General features: G+C 41.2%; 1 protein-coding gene across 1 annotated transcript in view; it reads right to left on the bottom strand.

Moving 5' to 3' along the window:
• PLCL2 (phospholipase C like 2) overlaps window positions 1-22,817 on the bottom strand; it is a 272,326-nt gene that overhangs the window by 112,833 nt on the left and 136,676 nt on the right. The window contains exon 3 of the mRNA XM_073630198.1: window positions 19,749-22,232. Coding sequence (XP_073486299.1) covers window positions 19,749-22,232 — 2,484 coding nt within the window. The remainder of the gene's footprint in view (window positions 1-19,748; window positions 22,233-22,817) is intronic.

Raw genomic sequence — 22,817 nt, 5'->3', positions numbered from 1 at the left:
GCCAGGGAGAGGAGAGAGCCGAGGAGTCACGTGAGCGCATTGAGACGCTCTGATATAAGGTATAGATTGGCAGCTTTCTTATATAACACAGACACTGGGACACATAATGTTATTATACAGAGGGGATGGGATGTTTTTATTGTAGTGGCTTAACAACCACTTTAAGCTTTAATATGTTAGGGCATCTAAATCTGCTAGTGCATCTAACCCAATTCTCTACAGACAGTGCTGATGTCTTCATTGTTCCTCCAAAGATAGAGGGGGCACTCTAATGGCGCGTACACACGGTCAGATTTTCGGTCTGCAAAAGACTGATGAGATTGTTTCATTGGAAAATGCGACCGTGTGTATGCTCCATCGGTCTTTTGCTGGCGGAATTCCAGCCAGCAAAAGATTGAGAACATGCTCTAAATTTTTCGGTCGGGAAAAGTTCCTATCCGAAAATGCGACTGTCTGTGGCAATTCCGACACGCAAAATCCCTATGCATGCTCAGAAACAATTCGACTCATGCTTGGAAGCATTGAACATAATTTTCTTGGCTCCTCGTAGTGTTGTATGTCACCGCGTTCTTGACGATCGTAATTTCAGCGAACCTTTGCGTGACCGTGTGTATGCAAGGCAAACTTGAGCGGAATCCCGTCGGAAAAGCCGTCATGTCTTTTTCCGACGAGAAAACCGATCGTGTGTACGCAGCATTAGACAAGAAGTGTGTTACTGACCAAATCATTAGGTAATAAAGGAAAAAATATAGATATATATATTTATATACACACACACATATACACACCGGTAAAAAAAGTATTGACTACGTCACCATTTTTCTAGGTAAATATACTTCTAAAGGTGCTATTGACATGAAATTTTCACCACATGTTGGTAACAACCCGTGCAATCCACACATACAAAGAAACCAAAACAAATATGTTCAGAAATTAAGTTATGTGTAATAAAATGGAATGACACGGGGAAATAATATTGAACACGCCAAACACACTGCTAAAGCAACACTTGAGTGGTTTAAGGTGAAACATGTAAATGTGTTGGAATGGCCTAGTCAAGGCCCAGACCTGAATCTAATAGAAAATCTGTGGTCAGACTTAAAGATAGCTGTTCACGTAATGACAGGAAATGACGCGATCGCACGACCGGTTTCGGCGACGAAACCGGTCGAATGATAGTGTTATTTCCTGTCATCGCGTTTGGAGAAACTACCTCTAAAACCACTGTGTCCAGTACATGCTGTTTTAATCATCTTTTCATGTAAGTGCATTACCTTTATTAAATCCTGGTAAAAAAGGTTTTGCACCCATTGTGGTGTTTGTCTCTCATTTGGGTATATGACCTGATGTCACGGTAGGAATAAAAGAAACCTGATATTTTCCTCGGTGGTGGCTTGAAGTTTCTGTTGAGTGGACCTCCTTACAGACGTGGAGTTTTTCCAGACATACAAGCCCGTAATAGGTGGTCAACGCTCTTTGGTAAGGGCACATCCTATTTTTTTGGTGGTGGTCGCACAAGGTGGAGGAAGTTGGTGACACAGCATTCAAACTTGCACTATTGTGTCACGTGACTCTTGGACTCACTTGTTTATATTATTTATTTACTATTTATTTCATTGAAGCACAACATACTTGTTCACATTTTTTTTTTTTTTCATGCTGAACTAACATATTCCTCCATCCACACACAATGAGAAGGCTAGAGGAATCCCCCTTTCCCTGCTGGGACATTATATTCTAACAGGGGTGTGACCCATCCAACTGGGACAGAGGCTTTTGGAGGGGACTAGGGGCAAGCCTCCTACCCACTGATTATGGCCCATGGAGAGAGAAGATCATTCTATAAAGATGGACAACCATGTGATGAATGCTGAGAACGAGGCTTGGATTAATTCTCTGAATAAAGACAATAAAGCTTCCCTTCTGGAGTGGATGGAAATGGGCAATATTAATCTTGTACAGGTTACTGGTCAGAGGAAATATGGTGGCCCTCCCATAGACTGAGTTGGAGAAGCCCCTCCACTTGAGATAGAAATATTTATCAACAAAATCCCTCTAGAGATCTATGAAGATAAATTAATACCACCTTTTGAGACCGTTGGAACATTGTATGAGTTTGTCTCAGACTGTTATAGACTGGTGCCGGACAGTCTGAGATAAAGTGGGATCCCCGATTAATCAAAGAACAGTCTGGGCATCTAGGCTTGTTTAAGTGACTAGTTGTTAATTAGTTCATGTTAATTAGATCATTGTCAGCTATTAGTTGCTAGATGTGAATTAGCATAATGTTTATGTTGGCTGTTCCTTAGCTATGTTAATTCATTTTCCTGTTTACAGTTTGTACTGTTAAGATAATGTGATCAAACTCCTATCTGATCTTGCATGCTATATATTCTGTGTGAATTTACAATAAAGAGTTCCAGTTCACACCTAAGCTAGTGTCGGCTATTATCTTGGGTGCAATATTCAGCTATAATATCTTGTTCCTGGCTCCAGACTGGAGGAAGTTGTATCTTGATTGAAGCACCAAAGCTGGGTTCTAGACGGTTCCATCACAAGGGGCTCCTGCCGATTGACTGCAGCAGCTGATCGACAAAAAATCTTCCAACATGTTCTTTCAACAGAAGTCGATTGGGGGAACCCACAACGCTGATAGAAATTCATTTTTGATCAGTGTATGACCAACTTTACTTTAGACAAAATCAACTCTAACCTGATGTGCCTCAAGATAGAAAGCGAAGAATCTCCTCAATGGGAGAAAAAAATCTGACAGAGCTTTTTTTTTTTTTTTTTTTTTTTTTTTTTTTTTTTTACCTTTCTCTACTGTATCCAAAGTAAGAAAAAAGGTTTGGGCTTCATATAAAAATACAAACTTAAAACACACTCTTACTTGAACCAAAGCTCCTTCAAATTACTTTGGTTTTAATCTACTTACTTCAGGTTACATTGCAAGTTTGTTTGAATAGGGCTTTCAATCATATTGCATATTCTTTGTTTCAAGCTGTCATAAGAAGTACAGTTTGTTACAGCTGATCTGTACAAAGCCACAAGGGATGTTCAGTTCTCCATTAACATGAGTCTATGTTTTCCAATTATCTCAAGCAAACTATTTCTTGTAGAGCAATTTAAAACTGAATTTTAGTTTACTGTTCAAAAAATGTTTACACAGATAAAAAAAAAGACCCAGATTAATGCAGTAAATTGATAAATTGCTACATTTATTATTAATTCAATTGATACAACTGACATGGTGTCAGCCTATTGTAAAACTCTATACATCAGCATTCAGACTGGGAAAAGGGGTGGGGGTTGGCCAGGGAGACAATCTGATGTGTCGACAAAACACGGTAATAAGAGAAGCAGAGTAATGACCTCATCAGTCTATAGGTCCATGCAAACTGGGCATAAAAAAATGATGCATTATATGGGCTTATGGCCTTTTTTTTTTTCTTCTGCCTGTTAGTCTATTTGTCCATGCACATTAGGGGGTTTACAGGCATATTTGCAATGAAGTGTTTGCAGGCAGATAAAAAATAAAAATAGAATCGTGTTTTTTGGAGAGTATTTGAGCAGAAAAAAATGCTTACTGCACATAAACACATTTGAGAGCATTCAGCGTTTTCAAGTGTACATTGATTATAGTAAAAAAAAAAAAATAGCAGAGGGGAATGTTTTGGGAAAAAAGAAAAAAAACTCTTATGAAAGCAAATGTCCATAAACTATTGTGCAATACAAGCCACTATGACCATTTTTATGCTGCTTTTTCTGCCAGTGGTTTTGACATTTTTTGAGCCACCTAGCGTGCATGGAACTTATGGCTCCTCTGTATTTATAACTGTAAGTGGGTGTCATCGAACTAGTTATAATGGGTGAGGGGACTGTGTATATCTCACAACTGGATGACAAGAAAACAAATGTTTTGATAGGTAAACTGCTCCCTTATATACTTCATTTGTGTCTTTAGCTGTTTGCCTGGAGGGAAAAGGAGAAGTATGGCCAAAGCTCTTTTGCCCATGCTTCTCCTGTAGGTCACAGGAGTGCTCCTAGTTCTGCATTCCTGTGACCCAGATGAAGCCGACAATGGGCTAAAGCTTGCTGTCGGCTGACGTCACAGATTCAGTCCAGGCTCTGCAGGGATCCCGACATTAACGTCAAGATCTGCCCAGATTATAGACAGGTAGCTGGCTCAGCCTCTCAGTATGCCACTGAGAACCTGAGCCTCCCACCCTCTCTACAGCCCAACACTTCAGTGAGCACTGACAGTCACCACTCTGTGCTCAGAGCGGACCCGAGAACTAAACAATCAGCAGTCTTTCACCACTCAGTTTTCGGTAGAGAGCTTACAAGGAACAGGTGCAGCTCTGATCGGTGCTGCAGACCATCTAGGTGTGTATAAATGTTTGTTTTCTTTCGATCCCACACTTCCCTTTTAAATATTAAAATGTGCTCTATGTGAAGGAAACTTCACCAGAGAGACCAGGATATGTGCACTTGCAAGTTGTTTCTGCACTTTTGAGTTGCAAAGTGCAGGATAGCTTAGATATCCTCCTAATCACCATGGCTCACATATACCCACAAGCATGCCAATCATCTGAGGTAGCACCAAAAATGTCACCCCCATTGTTTTCTGCCCCCCCCCCCCAAACAAATTGGGCACCAGCCTCCCATCGTATGATTGATCGCCACTTTGCTCTCCTGTCAGCCCTGTACTTACCCCATCCAACTCGCGGCTTTGGTGGCTTACCCCCTGCATCTCCTCCCGAGTCTAGGCGGTTGCTTTTCCTCCTGGCCAATCGGGTCTTAGGACTCCCAGCCAATCGGATCTCAGGACTCGCTTCCTGATTGGCTGGGTGGAGAAATAGGAAGACATTAGCCAATATTATTTTGCTAATGTCACACAAGTGGGTGGGCTCGGGGCACATTGCTCTGCGCCCAGAGCTCACCCTTTTTAAAGCCAATTAGAGCCTCAGGCTCTAATCATGTGCTTCAAAAAAAAAAATCCACAACACTGAAATCCATGCGTCCGGTGCCCTGCATGGACGTTAGGGTCGGGCGCATGGATTAGGGGGGTGTTGCCCCTGCGCCCCTTATGAGCGGCCACCACTTCTCCATTCTTAGAAATAAAGACCTACTCTCTGATCAGAGCTGGGGACTCTCTAGTAATAGTCTGGAGGCTCTGGCTAATCAGTACCATCCCTAAGCCTCTGTGTGTTATCTGTGACCCACATGCTTATTGGTGACTGAGGTCAGCGTCACTGATCCTAATCACACAGTATACTGGCACTGCAAAGGAGGAGAAGGCTGCAAAGAGGAATATTCTGGGCTCTCCCTTCCAAAAACTCCCTCTGGCCACACATGTCTTTGCTGTGAAAGAGACCACTGTATGCAGTTGGAGTGTCTATAGTAGAGATTAAAGTAGGTTAAAGTGGCATTAATCCAAAAACCAAACATTTATTTTATTGCAGCTTACCATTTCTCAGATGCAATGACTGCATTCTTGTTTTTTAGGCTTGCTTTCTTCTATTTTCATCTGCTGATCCAGCCAGTAAGTCTTTTGTTTTTCAAAAGAACAAGCTCTCCAGCAGAATGTATCAGTTACAGAGCCTTGTTATCCCAAAAGGAAAAAAGGTTTGCTGTAACTGCTTATAAAGTAATAGCTGGAATTTGGCTTTAATGTGTTAGTGTATTTAAATCTGCTATTGAAGCGAACACTTCCCTCCCCCCAGACTGACGATGCAGCTGTCCAAAGGTGCCCCCCCCCCCCCGTGCTCCTTCATCCAGAGCAGGGGCACTCTAATACAGGAGGTGTATTAACACCACTTTAAGGGAGTGGGAGGCAGACTGATCTGCAGTAGTTGCCCTTTTATTTTGTTGTCTCTGCATTGCCAGCAAAATCCTTCCTTGATGGGGCAACACAATGAATTGTCTATTGTCACCCATGTATTGCCAACTGTTTACCATTTATCATTTTTCTGTTTGGTGCCCATCTGTTGTCTAGATCACCCATTGGGTTCACCAAGTATTGTCATGACAGTATTTTGTTGCCCAAGTTTTGTCATCAATGCCTGCTTGTTGGGCACATTTTGTTACATTTGGCTGTTGACAACTCACATATTGCCCCAATCTCCCATTTGCTTCACACAAGATAAACCCCAGTCCCTCAAAATTACATGTGATAGCATTGTACCTGTGCTGCTTCCAAAGAGCGCATACTTTCAAGATGCAAGAAAGAAACTTTCAGGAAAGCTAAAAAAAAAAAAAAAAAATCTCCCGTTACCCTAGATTAAAACATCCTTAGCCAGGAGCTATGAATAGTCCTACTTACACACAGGAAGACGCACCTATATCAATTCCTACTTAAAGGAAATAATTAGTCTTACTGTACAATAATGTGCGATAAGAACTTTGTCTCTGCTCTCCCCTAGGATGACACAACAGATCCTCCATTTAACTATTTCCGTTAAAACAGAGCTTTTAATTTGAGCATTTTCAAATATATCTGGAAACCACACAAGGCCCCTCTGCTTAATGTGGTCACTAAAGCTGGCCATAGACAGATCCCTGATGAACCACCCATATTTTGATCAGTGTGGCTATTCTTGTTTGACAGAAGTCTTTCATTTGATTGACGTCTTTCTAACTAACAAACTTTTTTTGTCCCGCTGTCAGAATACAATTTCCCGACGTTGGGGATTTTTCCATCCACTTAATTTGTGTGGATGTACGAATCTGGTGGGGTTTTTTTTCCATTGAGAGCTCCCATCTTTGCAACATATAAATCAATGAATAAATTGGGGGCAGGTATGCCTAGAGGCAGGCCATTCCACCTTAAATGGTACATGGTCTCACCAGAAACTTAGTACAGCACAATGGCAGCCGAAGACATTCAGTGTGTCCTCACACCAATCAGAAAACTAAACAAAAATGTCTACCACTCCAAAGTAGATAAAATTACACCTTTTGAACAATTTGCATTAAAACCAGTTTTAGGCTCCTTTCACGCTAGCTGATTCCAAAGTTGCGCGATTTTCAGTGCAACTTTGGAGTCCGACTTTGATATGACTTTGAGGTGACTTTGATAAGACTTTTATATTCTCTGGCATTGAAGAGACTTCAGCAGTGTCAATTGAAACGGCTTTCATAGAGATACATAGCATTTCACATGTCCTGCGACTTGTAGTCCCACAAATCGGATACTAAGTCACAAAAGTGTGAAAGAAGCTTTAGTTGCCTACATTTGCAAATGCAGGAAAATATATGAACTCTTACATATCTAATTAAAGTTGTGAAATAATCAAAAGAGATGTGCATGCAAGTGTAGAATTAAACATCAAATGCCAGTATATAAGTAGCTAAAAAAGTAAAGATCATGATGTACAGTATATAAAAAAAAACATTCAAGCAGTCTCAATTAATGTTCAGTGAAATTTAATGTCTAGAAAAATCAACATCACAAACACCCAGTGAGTCTTCAATTCAATCAGACTTTTCTCCTAAAGTGTTCCCTTCACCACACTTAGGAAATGCACTCACCAAGAGTGCATGCATGTCCTGTTGCACATTAGGTAAACAGCTTGCACAGCCATTGTAGAGATGAGAGTCCCATATGATCAGCGTCTGGGTAATCCTCCACTATTTACCCCCTTCCTCAAATCCCAGGAAGGTATGTGTAAACACCATAGAAAAAAACTCACATAGTGTGATACCATAACATCTTTATTACTGACAATAAAAACGTACTCACAAAAATATCAGAAGATTATAGGCATTCAACATAAACCGCATTGAAGGGTTCAGTATTATTATATTTGCCGATGCATGTAAAAGCAACGCTGCCTTGTTAGGGCCCCTCTGTGTAGTGTGGTCCATAGCTCTAATCTATGGCAGGTCCCATTTTGAATCACATAGGGGTCTCCAAACTTTCTAAACAAAGGGCCAGTTTACTGTCCTTCAGACTTTTGGGGGCCGGACCGTGGCCATTTAGAGTAAAAAAGGTCCCAACATCAGTAGGGAAAAAAAATACAATGTCCTATCATTGGTGTCATTGTGAGAAATTGTGTCCCATATTAGGAGGAATTGTGCTCTTTCATTGGGGTCAGTGTGTGTGGGGCAGTGTCAGAATTATGCCCCATTGTTGGCATCAGTGGATGAAATAGTGCCCCAAGGGCCAGATAAAAGTAAGCAAAGGGCCACAATTTGGAGACCACTGATATATAGCAATTAATACATTGATGGTAGCCTTCATGGAGTAAAGTTAGGGACCACACTACATAAAGAGATGTTGAAGAGAGGCCTTGTTAAAGAGTTTTTTTGGGTGGTTAGCTGGTAAGAGAGTGGTAAGTTTTGTAATGAGTCTACCAAATGTAAACACTACATGGCTTATTGATCTTGCCGATCTCTTAATGGCAGCTGGAAAAAGTTATTTTCAGAAACCTATGGCCTAATGTACACTGGACGTTATAAAATGCCAGTAACTTTAGCTGTAGAATGGCGCGTTAAAAACTTGAGGTTTTTCTGCAATTTGCAGCTTTTTTGCATTACCGTTTTTAAGGGTTTTTTTTAGCAAAACTATACCCCCACAAAAGGTTATGGCTCAAAAACGCTCATAAACACTGAATATTCCAGTTTTGCAATGTTTTTTATCATTCTTTTTCAGAGTTATGCCCCGTACACACGGTCGGACTTTCTGATGGAATATGTGCGATCGGAGCTTGTTGTCAGAAATTCCGACCGTGTGTGGGCTCCATCGGACTTTTTCCATCGGAATTTCCAACACACAAAGTTTGAGAGCAGGCTATAAAATTTTCCGACAACAAAATCCGTTTGTGTAAATTCCGACCGTGTGTGGACAATTCCGGACGCACAAAGCGCCACGCATGCTCAGAATAAATTATGAGACGAAAGCTACTGGCTACTGCCCCGTTTATAGTCCCGACGTACGTGTTTTACGTCACCACGTTCAGAACGATCGGATTTTACGACAACTTTGTGCGGCCGTGTGTATGCAAGACAAGTTTGAGCCAACATCCGTCGGAAAAAATCCTTGGATTTTGTTGTCGGAATGTCCGATCAATGTCCGATCGTGTGTACAGGGCATTAGAGCATTTTTACAGTTGAAAAACTCCTCTTCACACCCGCCAGTTCTGAGTTTTTCTTCCAGCAAGAAAACACCCCTGCCAAAAAAGGCCGATAGAAGCCATGTGTGCATGGACACGGGATAACATGCTGGGGAGTTTATTTGCTGCAGAAAAAAACACCTGAAGCCAAAAACAACATCTGTAAAAACGTCCAGTGTGCATGATGCCTTAAAGGCTCATTTACACTTGCTTTGGCTTCAACACACATTAAAGTGCCTACCGCTTCAACATGCTTTTATGATGTGTTTTTTAAGCTTCTGTGGTGCTTCGGTGAAGCTTTGGTGATGCTTCGGTGAAGCGTCAGGGATGCTTCCATTATGCCTTTTGAAGCTTTGTTTAAGCTTGATAGATGCCCTGTGTGCGTGTGGATATCTCATACCTGCAATCTCTCCAAAACAAAGCGAAGCTAAAGCTGAATTAAAGCCTCTCAAAAGTCGCAGGTGCTTCAAGCGAGCTTTGTCATAGAGTTGTATGGCAGCTTTGAAGAAGCTTTGAAGCACAACTAAAGCGACATGGGGTATAATTTTTGAAGCAAAGCCAAAGCAAACGCAAGGTTTAAACAGGACTGTAAGCTAACCATTTTATTTCGTGACGGGGCTTTGACTGGCATTCAGAGAGCTTTATCAAAGCCTGTCCGAAGCCTTGTTTTAAAGCAAGTGTAAACTAACCCTTTGGGTCATAAAACGGTTTCACCAGGTTATGAAATTATAAACCTGTCAGCCATTATAAGCATTCTGCTGAAGAATAAGCACTACAGAATTCCCACCTCCACTTTTGTTGACCAGAATGCAAAAAAAAAAAAGAAAGGGCGCACCAAGAACAGAGGGGCACACAGAAGAAAAGGATTCTTTGGGTAACAAATGTAATAACAGACACTTTTTTGTGTTTGTGATAAGGCAGGACTTATACTTTTAAAGTTTAAAAACAGCTGACAGGTTCACTTTAATAAGTATGTATTAGACCACTACAAGGTTTAGGCCTCATGTACACGGCTGCTGGTAAACGGACATTTAGGAGCAGTTGGGCATTTTTTTCAGCTGCCCCCGAACTCTCCTCTATGTTCTCCTCTATGTTATCTTACATGTACACAGGGTCGTTTATGGTTGTTTCTAGGCAGTTGAGTTTAGAAGCATTTTTTTTTTTTGTTCAGGACGGATGTTCAGAGGCATTTGAAACGCCAAATGCCTGTAACAGCTTGTAAACGCGGTAACTCACATTTAGCCATGTTTCGTTTACAGGTGTTTTTCATTTTTGGCTATTTGAAGAAAAAAGAAAAAAAAAAAAAAAAAAAACTGCTAAACGTGGCATTTAAATGTGGAAAAACGGACAGTTTTAAACGTCGGTTACGATCTGTCAAGTTAAATCGTTCAGGAGAGGTTGTAAAAAACGTCTCGTGTACATGAAGCCTTATCCATTTGTGTCTTTAGTAGAGCAATGCCCTGCTGATTTCACATACTGAAATGTACTTTATCAGGTGGCCACGAGGATGATATATAAAGTTTCCTTGGCAAGTTATCACCTCATGGCTGAGCTGCTGCTTGGAGAAGTGCAGACAGGTGTGAGGTGAACTTGTATGAGGTCCCCCCTTCATTTACTATTCACCATCTGTCACTGAACCCTTCTTGTAGCTGCAGATGCTGTACAGTGTACAAAAGTGTCAGACAGTTTAGCTCTGTTGTCGGAATGTATTGAAAAGGTCAATATAACCTGTAAAGGCTATAAAGGTCCAAAAAACAATAAAGCATAACCACATTTACTCCAGCGGGGAAAAAAATTCCTTCCTAATCTCCCAAAAGACAATCAGATATTCCCTGGATCAGCTTACTCCTGGTGTGATTACCTAATAATGTTAGAATCCAGGTATATTTTGTGCGCTTAGGAATGCACCCAGCTCCTTTTTAAAACGATCTACTGAGCTGGCCAGTACTAATTCTTGAGGGAGTCTATTCCACATTTTCAGAACTCTAATGCCGCGTACACACGGTCGGACTTTGACCGGACTGGTCCAACGGACCAAATCCGGCGGACAATCCGAACGTGTGTGGGCTTCACCGGACCTTCAGCAGACTTTTCCCGTTGCAAATCTGACGGACTTTAGATTTAGAACTTGCTTCAAATCTTTACATCGTAACTCTGCCGGACCCAGAAATCTGCTCGTCTGTATGCTAGTCAGATGGTCAAAAACCGATGCTAGGGCAGCTATTGGCTACTGGCTATCAACTCCCTTATTTTAGTCCGCTGTACGTCATCACGTACGAATCCGTCGGACTTTGGTGTGATTGTGTGTAGGCAAGTCCGTTCATTAGAAAGTCCGTCGAAAGTACGCTGGAAAGTCTGTCAGACCCGTCCGGTCGAAAAGTCCGACCGTGTGAACGCAGCATAAGGCTTAATGTTCACGGGAAGTTTTACAACCTCCCCTGAACGATATAACTTGACAAATAGTAAACGATGTTTAAAAACGTCCGTTTTGCCGGGTTTACATGCCGCTTTTGCATTTAGAAATAGTTTTTTTTCTTTTTTTTTTAAATAGTCAAAAACTAAAACACCTGAAAACGAAACACAGCTAAACACGAGATACCACATTTACACGCATTTACAAGCTGTTACAGGCGTTTGGCGTTTCAAATGCCTCTGAACATCTGTCCTGAACGCATTTTTTTTTTTTCCCAAAAAATGCTTCTAAATTGCACCAAGTGGCCCCGAGATACGGGGCCCCAAAGTTGGGTCGCAAAATGTCAAGCACTTTTCTGCAGCAGAGAATGACATTTTGCGACCCGAATTTAGGGACCCATATCTCGGGGCCACTTGGTGCTAGGAATCCCAAATGTGATGTGCAAACACAGTGGAACTAGCACTATAACATATCCAAATTTGGGGTTCCTAGCACCAAGTGGCCCCGAGATACGGGGCCCCAAAGTTGGGTCGCAAAATGTCATTCTCTGCTCTGCAGACGCTTCTAGACGCAAACGCGGTAAAACGCAGCTAAACGCGGCATGCAAACATGGCAAAACGGGCGTTTCTAAACGCCGGTTTCAGCTTTTAAAAACATGTGTTCAGCAGAGTTTGCACCGGCGTCTCGTGTGCATGAAACCTAAGGCTGCTTTTACATTGAGGCGCTTTACAGGTGCTATAGCGCTGAAAATAGCACCTGCATAGTGCCTGTAAAGAGCCTCTCCTCTCACTCCAATGTGAAAGGCCTGAGTTCTTTCACACTGGAGCGGTGCGCTGGCAGGACGGTAATAAAAGTCCTGCAAGGCGCATCTTTGCAGCGCTGTAGGAGTGGTGTATACACCGCTCCTAAAGCGCCCCTGCCCATTGAAATCAATGGGCAAAGCCGCCGAACCGCCAGCAAAGCGCCGCTGCGGTGGCGCATTGCGGGCGGTTTTCACCCTTTTCGGCTGGCGGGGGTTAAAAATAGTGGCGCTTTACCGCCGATGCCCCCAACGCCCCAGTGTGAAAGTAGCCTAAATGTCCGTTTACCAGCAGCAGTGTACATGAAGCCTTACTGTGAAGAAGACCTTCCATTTGTGGAAGTTAAATCACTCTTCTTCCAGACGTAAAGAACGTCCGCAAAGAACAAAGAGAAGCACACCGCTCCAGGCAAAATCAGGTGCAGGATGGATCACAGGTGCAAACCTCGGCTCACCACCGTGGAAGACGAACAAAACAAGGAAGTGGTTACACACTGGAACTCCAAATTATCTCGATGTCATCTGTATTGTCAAAAGGGTCAGGCAGATACAGGCAATGGTAGACCATTGCCTGTATCTGTCTGACCCTTTTGACAATACAGATGACATTGAGATAATTTGGAGTACCAGCGTGCGACCAATTCCTTGTTTTGTTCGTAAAGAATGTCCGCTTGATCTGAAAGTGAACACCAAATTCACTACATGATATATACAGTATACCTATTAGAAAGTAGAATGCATTAGCTGCTGTTTATTATACTGAATAAATTAATTTGTTTGGAAAGCAAGGTCTCATCCTTATTGATTCTTATAGGCAATACATCTTCATAACGAGTTATAAGCATAAGAGTCTTATGTGTAAAACTTTTCTAAGCTCTAAGTGGAGATGCACGGCTTAAATGGTCAGTTCACCTTTGCAAAAAAAAAAACCTGCCTATATGCAGGTAAGGAGCGCATGTGGATGAAAACCAACTGTGCTGTTTTGGTTAAAGTTGAATAATTCTGCTGTAGGTATAGGGCATTTTTATACCTCACAACAGTTGGCCGAAGAACTCTCAGAGATGGTTCCCCCAGTCCTGCCTTGTTGCCAAGACATTTAGATCAGTGGTCATCAACCCTGTCCTCAGGGCCCACTAACAGGCCAGGTTTTATGTATTACCTTGGGGAGATGCAGACTAGAATACTGCAATCACTGAGCAGCAAATTATATCACCTGTGATGTATTTCAGTTATCTTGCAAACCTGGCCTGTTAACGGGTCCTGATGACAGGGTTGATGACCACTGGTTTAGATGATCCCTGCCATTACTGATCGCTCCCACTGTCACAGAAGTGAAATCTCTGCAAATGAAATCCTTGCATATGCGCACTCCCTCTTGCGGTAGCGCTGAAGGAAACAGCTAACTGCCCATGTTTAGGGATTTCAATCAGAGAGAGCTTGTTTCTTTAATAGTGGGGTAAGCATTTTAGGCAGGAATCATCCTGGCAACATCCTGGAAACAAGGTAGAAAAGGGGGACGTCATTCCTGAGAGTTTGTCAGCCAAGCTTCAGGAGGGATGTAAATGACCCTACACCTACAGCAGGGGCATTAGTTGACTGTAATGGTAGCTGCACCATTGGTTTTCATCTACAAAGCACCCCTTACATACATAGGCAGGTTTTTGGGAAAGGTGAACTAACCCTTTAAGCTTGGTACACACAAGTAGAATTTTGTTGAAATGTTTGTACATAAAATGTTTGTCAGAGAATTCATTCTTGCTATCATTCAGTTAAAGCGGAACTGAAGGCACAGATACTCACCTTTCCAACGACCCCTCTGGCGCTGGCATCTTCTCTTGTGTGTCAGTTTTCGGGGTCTCTTCATTGACCCGCATAGGACGATTTCACTCCTGCACATGGGCAGGAGCTACTCATCCTGGCACACAGGATCGGGCCAGTCGCTGTAAGCTGAGCTGTGCATGTGGATGTAATCAGGCAGGTATGTGTAGTTCATTGCAGAAGAGACATTGCATGTCTTTTCTGCAATAAAAAAAAAAACAAAAAAAAAAAAAAACAAAAAAAAACTGCCGACTCACAGTAAATTTTAGCAGAACTTCAATTCCACTATAATTTTGTTTGAAAGCCCTTAAATTTCCATCCAGTGCGCCAAATGAATGTAATCCCAAAGGTTGCAAACGGGTTTCATTACAACACGTACAACTTTTCTTGAACAAAAAAACATTCACAGTCAGAATTTAGTTTGTTCGAGAAAAACTCTCCATCCTGCTCCTTCCAATTCACTATGGTCAAAAATGAACATTGATTAGACCCCCCACTAGCTATCAGAAAACCAAACATTCTATTCATTTTTTAACAAAATACGTTTGTGTACCCACCATTAACATATAGGGTTATATCCCTACAGGTTTTAAAGCACATACGGTATTTAACAATGGTGGGGCTTCAATGGTAGAGTAGGTAAAAATCCCAATATGCCTTTTCTGTGGTAATTTAAAAGAGAAAAAAAAAAAAAAGATAGGAAAAAATGTTTTTTTTCCCCCTTTCTCCCTCCCTCTAGTTGATCCAGGGAAAATCAATTGCCTCTCTGTTTAGGAACTACAATTCCCATCATGCCTAGTCATGTCTGTGAATGTCAGAGTTTTACAATGCCTCATGGGATGTGTAGTTCCGCAACAGCTGGAGGGCCGTAGTTTGAGGATCCTGAACTAGAATGGACTTGTGTCTTTTTTCAACCTAACTATGCAACTATCTGTTGTCTTGAGCGAGATAAGACCTGAGAATAAAATCTGAAAGCTACACAATGCTCCAATCATGTACAACTGATTGCTGCAAGATGCTACTTGCAAAGCTAACTTTTATTGGGATCCATTTGCTTAATTTGTCCTGATCAGTTGCTACTCCTAGCAATTAATCAATAGGCGTATGATAGTGCTACTAAAGGTCCCCTGTTTAGCTCTAGCCCAGTGAGGTGACTGCCAGCAAGAGGTTACATTTCCCAGCAGCAAAAGATTAAAATCGTCTGAGTGGAAAGACTATAAAATTACAATCAACTATTTACACAATTTCCATGCCAAATTCTTTACATGCTTTCATTTCAAATTTTATTGATAAAGTCCTTTATAGTTAGACATAAATAATACTGCAGTTTTTGATGTGTTACAGTACCTAGTAAAATGATAGCATATGAGTCAAGTCACACAGCCTATCACATGGTATTGCAGAATAAAGTTTCTCTCAAACAATGCAAAACTTCAAACATTTGAATTAAAACAGGATCTTTAAATATTTAATTAAGCCACATGCTAACATTGTGATACTATGATCCAAACATTAGCATTATAATGGCTAATATGATGGCAATTCAAATAATGTCAAAAAAAAAAAAAGAGCTCTAAAAGAACATTTAAAGTAGAACTATGGCATCCCATTGCTCTGTAGCATTTAACTAGGTGCCTACTGGCCACTTTTACCCCCTTCCTGCCCAGACCAATTTTCAACTTTCAGTGATGTTGCACTTTGAGTGACAAATGCATGGTCATACAAGGCTGTACTCAAACAACATTTTTTCATTTTTTTGAGACAGATAGAGCTTTCTTTTGGTGGTATTTAATCACCACTGTTTTTTATTTTTTGCTAAAAGACGGAAAATTTTGAAAAAAAAAAAAAAAAGTTTCTTAGTTTCTTAGTCACTGATGTGCACTGATGAGGAGGCACTAATATGCAGCACTGATAGGTGGCACGGATAGGTGGCACTGACTGGCATCACTGATGGGCACTGTTGGGGCTGCACTGTGATCAGTGCCCTGATTATCTGTGCAGATCTCCCCTGTGTGGAAATGCTGCTAATCAGCTCTTCTCTCCTCACACGCTGTCAGTGTGAGGAAAAGAATGCCCATAACTGGCATTTCCTTGCTTACATGTGATCAGCTGTGATTGGATACAGCTGATCACATGGGTAAAGAGCCTCGTCATTGGCTCTTTACCGAGATCGGTGATGCATAGTGTCCCAGGGACACAGCGCACCACCAATCACCACGCTGCGTGCCCCCCGCGGGCACACAAGCACGGCTGGAGAGGGGCGACAACATATGGCGTCATTCCAAAACGAGAGGACCGTCGCCCGCCCGTCATTTGACAATACAGTGGGCGGGAGGTAGTGAATTATAAATGTATCAGCATTTACAGCTCTTTCTCACTCCCAATGCAAAGTCCTAGAAGTACCTGTTAATCCTGTCAGTGAAGTCTACATAACGCAGCTTCCTGTGATGGTGTGACAACAGTTTTGCACTGCTACAGAATTCAGAGCAAAGCAGCCACTCTCATTTAGGCCAGGGCTCGAAAAACCCCAGGCGCGCGGTCACCATGGCGACTAGAAATTTTGCCCTGGTGCCTGGGCTATTGTCAGCCCATTCCCTGTCTGGAGGCGTCTATTCTTAGCACACTCAGACCATCCTCCCCGCTCAATCATCACCTGTGCGCAGGGTGGATCAAAATCGATGATTTTAATTTTTTTTTTTAAATCTGATTTTTTTATTTAAATAAGATTATTTTTATTTTTTTATTTTAATAAAATGCTTTTGGAGTATAAATCTATCTAAAGACAGTTTTCTATTTAAGATACATTAAACATTTTGTTTATTCAGTAGGAAATGGAGCTTAGTTATGTAGCATGTGGCTGTATATTCTGCAATATTTAATTTTTTGGTAAACTCATTCAATGAATCCAAGTTCTGCCAGCTGAGATAACATGCACTGCATTGAGATTAAAGATTCTAACTACCAGCAAGAATGAGTCCTTGCATTTAAAGAGCACCTGTCATTTCAGATCCATCATGGCAGTGCCTGTTAGCGGGCATCCACTCACCCGCTGACACCACGTCCCTCACCTTGTTGTGTCCCTGCTGCATCACCAGCTATCACATTAAAGTGAATGGGACCGACGGTGAGTCAACAGCGGGTCAGAGGAGGAGCTGCTACGGGACAGAGATGACAGTTGCGCTTTAAAAATTATTATTTCAATTGAGTTGATTTAAATCAAGCCTTTTTACTAGTGATTTAAATTGTGATGTAAACCGGCTTGATTTAAATCAAATCCACCCTGGCTGTGTGCACATGTGTGCTGGACGCTGCTCAGTCTCGGCATAGGAGGGGCTGGAGAGCTTGGCCTGGGCATGAACTGCCCCACAGGTGTCTCCAGCCCTCCTCTGTGACCTCCAGTGTTTTCGTTGTTTTTAAAAAAACTGGCTCCTAACTTTTTTAGCTTTCTTCTAGATTCAAAACAAACTTGTCAAGCCCCGATTTAGGCATTGCCTACTTACACTACAGTGAGATGAGAAAATGATTCAGGGGCATGGCTAACAGCATTGTTACTGCTGATTTAGTCAGCACTTCACCACATCTAGTTCTGCCAACTACTTTCTAGATTGGCAGCACCATGTCGGTGGTGGAAACCTTCCCCACCGTGAGTTGCGATGCCTCAGAGGGGGAACGTGAGACACACAAATGAAAGAGAATTAGATTTAATCAAGGTAAAGAAAGTTTATTTTTTACCTTATTAAGCCTGTGCATCCCATTCTAACTGATTTGGGAAAGGTTTAGACTTTCATATAAGATTATTTATTTGTACCCATAAGCGAGTGGAGAGGGATTAGAACACCTGTCAGGTCTGTATTGCTGTCTGTGCCCCTATTACGGAGATTCAACCTCTCTATTTGTCCTGTTTACCATCAGTGAAAGGGAAAGTAAAAGAAAATCCCAAAGTTTGGGTTGTCACCTGAAAAATAGAGGGGACAATGGGGACACTAGTTGTGTATTGGCTCTCCCCCACCACTATATCCTACTAGCTTGCATAAAGGGAAATAAAGCCGTTATTGCACTAAAAGAGTTCCACTTTACTGTTTCAGACTTACATGATTCCAGGTGAGAATGGTTTTCAGAGCAAAAGTTACTGTTTTGCTATTGCATTGCATTTTATGTCCAATTAAAGTGTATGTTAATCCAACATCTATTTTTCAAATGCTTGGCATCATGTCTTACTGTTTACAGGTTTTCTTAACTACCTCCCACCCACCATATAGTAAAATGACAACGGGCCGGATCCCCTATCGTTCTGGGGCGCTGTCATATGACAACGCCCCAGTGTTACCGCTGTTGTACAGTACAATGTAATGTACAGTAGAAGAAAAGGCTAAAATTACCATAAACCACTACCTCCTCTCTGCTTATAAACATGCTGCTTACGGTTCGTAAAAAAATCCATCTTTTTAAAAAAATCTTCTTCGGAGCAATCATGTGACCATACAGCTTCAGCTCCCCTGTGTCAATGAGTGGCTGCTGCAACTGGTGGGAGGGAATTTTATTCCCTACTGACAACATGGGAGCAATGGAAGCTGGTGAGAGGTGTCATGGCTCTGTGCAATTCAGTCCCATTGTTGAGCTCATACAGGGAGGCTGGAGTTGTGAGATCATGTGACCGCTCTGAAGTAAAGTAGAAATTAAAAATTAAAAAAAAAACTTTGGCCTTTCCTTCTACTTTAAGCAAATCTTTATGTGAATCTGTTGAAAAGTTTCTTACCTGAGATCCTGCCAGTAACACTTCCTTTTGTAGCCTGACAGCGTTAAGCCACTTCCTTCAATTACCAGCCGGGGTGTAAGCTTGCCCTGCTCCCTCTTTCCAGTTAGTCCTGGGCTGCCTATTTGGTCTATTAGATAGGCAGCTCAAGGAAAGACTGAAGGACTTTGAATGGTTGGCTGACTACGTTGCTTCTAATTGCGACAAGGGCTAGCCTTGTCAGCCTGCCACAGAAAGTGCTGTTACTGACAAGATCTACAGGTAAGAAACTTTGCAACCGATTCACAAAACATAGACTTTACATTTATTTGAAAGCCTCAACCCACCCACAATGGACGTCTGAGTGGTACTTGTGAACAATTCCTAAATACAACGAAATATGCATAGATTTAAAAAAAAAATAATAATAATCATAATGCCCTAGTATTAAGTATATATTTTAATTGCTATTATGCTTCTAACATGCAGATTTGTTATCGCCTAGAAGGAAACATTAAAAAAACGTTGCTCTTCTTGATCACAATACACACGAGTTCTGGTCTTAGCTCTAGGAACTCTTCTGAACACAATTTTTCTAAATAAATAACCCATAATTTAACATGTTGTAACATTTCTCTGTCACGTCTCATCCCTTAAAAGTGTTCATTCTATCTCATCTATTAATCTTACTGACTACCCAGTTATAGCAAAATGCATATAAAATCAGCGGATTTGCATATCAAAATTGCTTGGTACAAGGCCAGTTTTAGTTTCTGAATTTTGTACTTTTTACAAGCGTTAAGCCCAAGTCTACAAATGGTATCACTCACTGCATAGAATGTAGAGAACAAATCTTACAGATGCACTCACCTGCATGTTTTCTCGTAGATCTGTAGCTTCTCTTATAGGCTGAATTGCATTCTTGAAAACTTCATCAATAGTCTTTATAAGCAAGGTCCTCATAGATGCATAATCCCTTGATTTTTTAGCCTTCCTAACAGAGAGACCCCGTTTATGAGGCTTTCCTCCACCTCTACGGTTTGTAATTGCTACATGGACAAACAATGATGCATGCAGCAAAACATCTCCAGTCAAGGATTGTAAAGGAACATGCCTGTAGCCTGGTTGGAGACATTCAAATGGGATAGTGTACTGTCCAATAAACTCATCTCCAATATAATCATCATCTAGCACCACAAATCGCACCATTGTCAGCTCAGGAAGGTTAACTTGAAATTCAAAGCTTTCATCAAAGATTGGATTGTCTCCATTTTGATGGACTGTTTTTGTCCTTTGCTCGGCACAGTCAGCAGGTATTCCATGTATTTCAACATAAACATAAGGATCCACAACATCTCCTTTGGCTCCTGACCCTTTGGGCTTTGGAAAATTTTGCCCACTGATAATTTTAATGTGAAGAAGTTGAGGAGAAACTCCAGGCACAGAATCTTTAGTATTAGCACTAAAGAAAGATATTTCCTCGCGCATAATGGCAGGTCGTAGAACAAACCCACAGTTTCCATTCTGTCGGAACCAGCCAATGTTTAAATCCATCATTAGTCCAGGAGTCTGGAAATTCATTGCAACTATTTGGCAACCACATTTCCAAAAATCTTGAGGGTTCATGTTGCTGGAGTCAATCCTCATTGGGCTTGGGAAAATCCGAGAAAGGAACTTTTTGTTATAGTTAACAAAATCGCCAGCATTTTCATTTGCATATTTGCCAGCAGCAACTTCATTGAAGGAGCAAACTTCCCAGTACTTCTGGTTTTGGAAAGATGACTGGAAATCCACGAACTGTACAGATTTACAAAGATTTACAAGGTCTGAAAGCTCTTTGCAAAGCTGAATTCGCTTAACAGGGACAATGGTTTGGTTATCTTCCCCATCTTTGCTCACCCTCTGAGACATCTCAATACCCTCATCCTCATCTGTGACATCCCCCTCAAACCCAGAGCAGTCAGGGGGAAGTTTTTTGGCTTTGATTAGTACTTTTCCTTTTAACTGCTCTGGAGATGGAAGATAGGAATTCTCAGCATTAGGAGGAGTGGTATAAAGTTTATCTCCCAAGATTTTTTTCATATGTTGAACCATAACTTTCTGTTGCTTAATAGAACAATGGTTTTCTATACAAAGAATCAATGGGAACTCCGATACCTGAAAGGCATATTTATTAATGACGTCAATCACACTGCGGAAGACAACCTGTGTTGTCATGTTATGTCCAGTATAGATGAAAGGCTCATTATCTGGGCCATCCCAAACATCCAGTTCAACACTTCTGCATCCCATTTTCAGAGCACGAACATAACCAGAAATATCAGATGGACCTCTAAATTGATCTTCTATTAAGTAAGTATTATGTGATGAATTTATATAGTAATGGGACAAAGGTTGAGTCATGTCCTGGCACACTTTTTTGTGTTCTGGTTCAAAAATACTGCAATCTGCAGAAATAAGGTAATTTGTAAATCCATCCAAAGAAAGGCATCCTTTCTCCTTGCCTTTAGATGGTTCATATTTTTTTATAATGTCAAGACTAATTTCCTCTGTTACTTGTGCCACACCTTGCTCAGCCTCCAAAAACATCATGAGATCCTTGGTGTCCAAGTACTCCTTATTGCTTGAAAACTGAACCAGCAAAAAGTAAATCTCCGGCCTTGTGCACAGTTCATGGAAAACTTCAATAAATTCATCTTGCGTCACATCATTATTTGTTTTTTCCTTGGATTTCTGTAATTCCTTAAATTTTAACTCAATTTTACTATTTTTAAGACCTGGGTTTAACTTTTTAATAAATTGCACTGCTTTACAAATTGGTACATGTCCCCCACTCTCCTCATCAATTTCCCTGAACATTTGTGTAAGCCAAGACATTCGCATGTTGTCCTGGAAACTTTCAATCATGTCAAGTGTATGCTTTCCATATGAGATTAAATAACGTAAACCGGTTACCCAAATATTGGCAATGTCAGCAGAGTTTGCAACAAGATCTAAGGACTCATAATTTTCCCCATATATTATAGAGAAAGCACAGTCTTCTGAAATCTGGTCATAAATTCCATTGCTACGAAAAATATCGGTATTTTTTCCAGTTCTGACTTCTTTTACAGATTTAATGTCAATTTTTGCTTTTTCAGAGTCTTTCTTTGAAGGCTCCCACCTCAAGGACTGCATGTCTGCATCCAAAAGGAAGTACCTGTGGTAGATTCTAGAGTTAGACCGGACTTTTTTCAGTTCAGATCCTTCGACCATTGCATTGATGCAGTCACTTGCGCTGCTAATCTTCTTCTCGGCTGGCATGCTGCTAAATGACACCGTCTTCTTTCTTTCTCGTTTCTGCTTGCTGGCATCCTATGAATAAAAAAAATATATATATGAAATTTTAGATACTTTTGGGTCTACTTTTAGGAACAGTATCAAATGGTATTACTATGTCCAAAAGAGCCCAGATCAGATTAAAGGATATTGGGGCCCTAGGGAAGGTAGCTGCCCTCCTCCCCATTCCTTGAACTGACATCTGGTTTACTGCAAAATAAGTGTTTGGGCCCCTTGGAAATTCATCAGGCCCTAAACGTGGCCCAAATAATAAGAATCTGTCCAAAAAGAAACTTAACAACTGCAATAAAAAATTAATTTCTGAAAGTGCAAATCGAATGCCGTTATTTCCTTGTCCCTTCTGTTTTGTCAGACTGACCCCAAAACAACCATGCACATACCCGGTATCCCAACACTGCAATTTGGCATGCTTGTTCTGGGTCAGTGGCCCAGTACACAGTAAAGCAAAGATTAGAATAGCTGCACCGGAGCATGCACCTTCAAAATTGGGTCAACAATGACAAACGCCATATTTACATTCAAGTAGGATCCTTTTAAAGCCCAACTGTAGTTACAAATGAATAAACCAATAAAGTTTGGCTACCTCAAAACACCAAGTGG

Source organism: Aquarana catesbeiana, linkage group LG05 (assembly GCF_042186555.1).
Source record: "Aquarana catesbeiana isolate 2022-GZ linkage group LG05, ASM4218655v1, whole genome shotgun sequence".
Lineage (NCBI taxonomy): Eukaryota > Metazoa > Chordata > Amphibia > Anura > Ranidae > Aquarana > Aquarana catesbeiana.
This window is presented reverse-complemented; position numbering and strand designations above follow the sequence as displayed.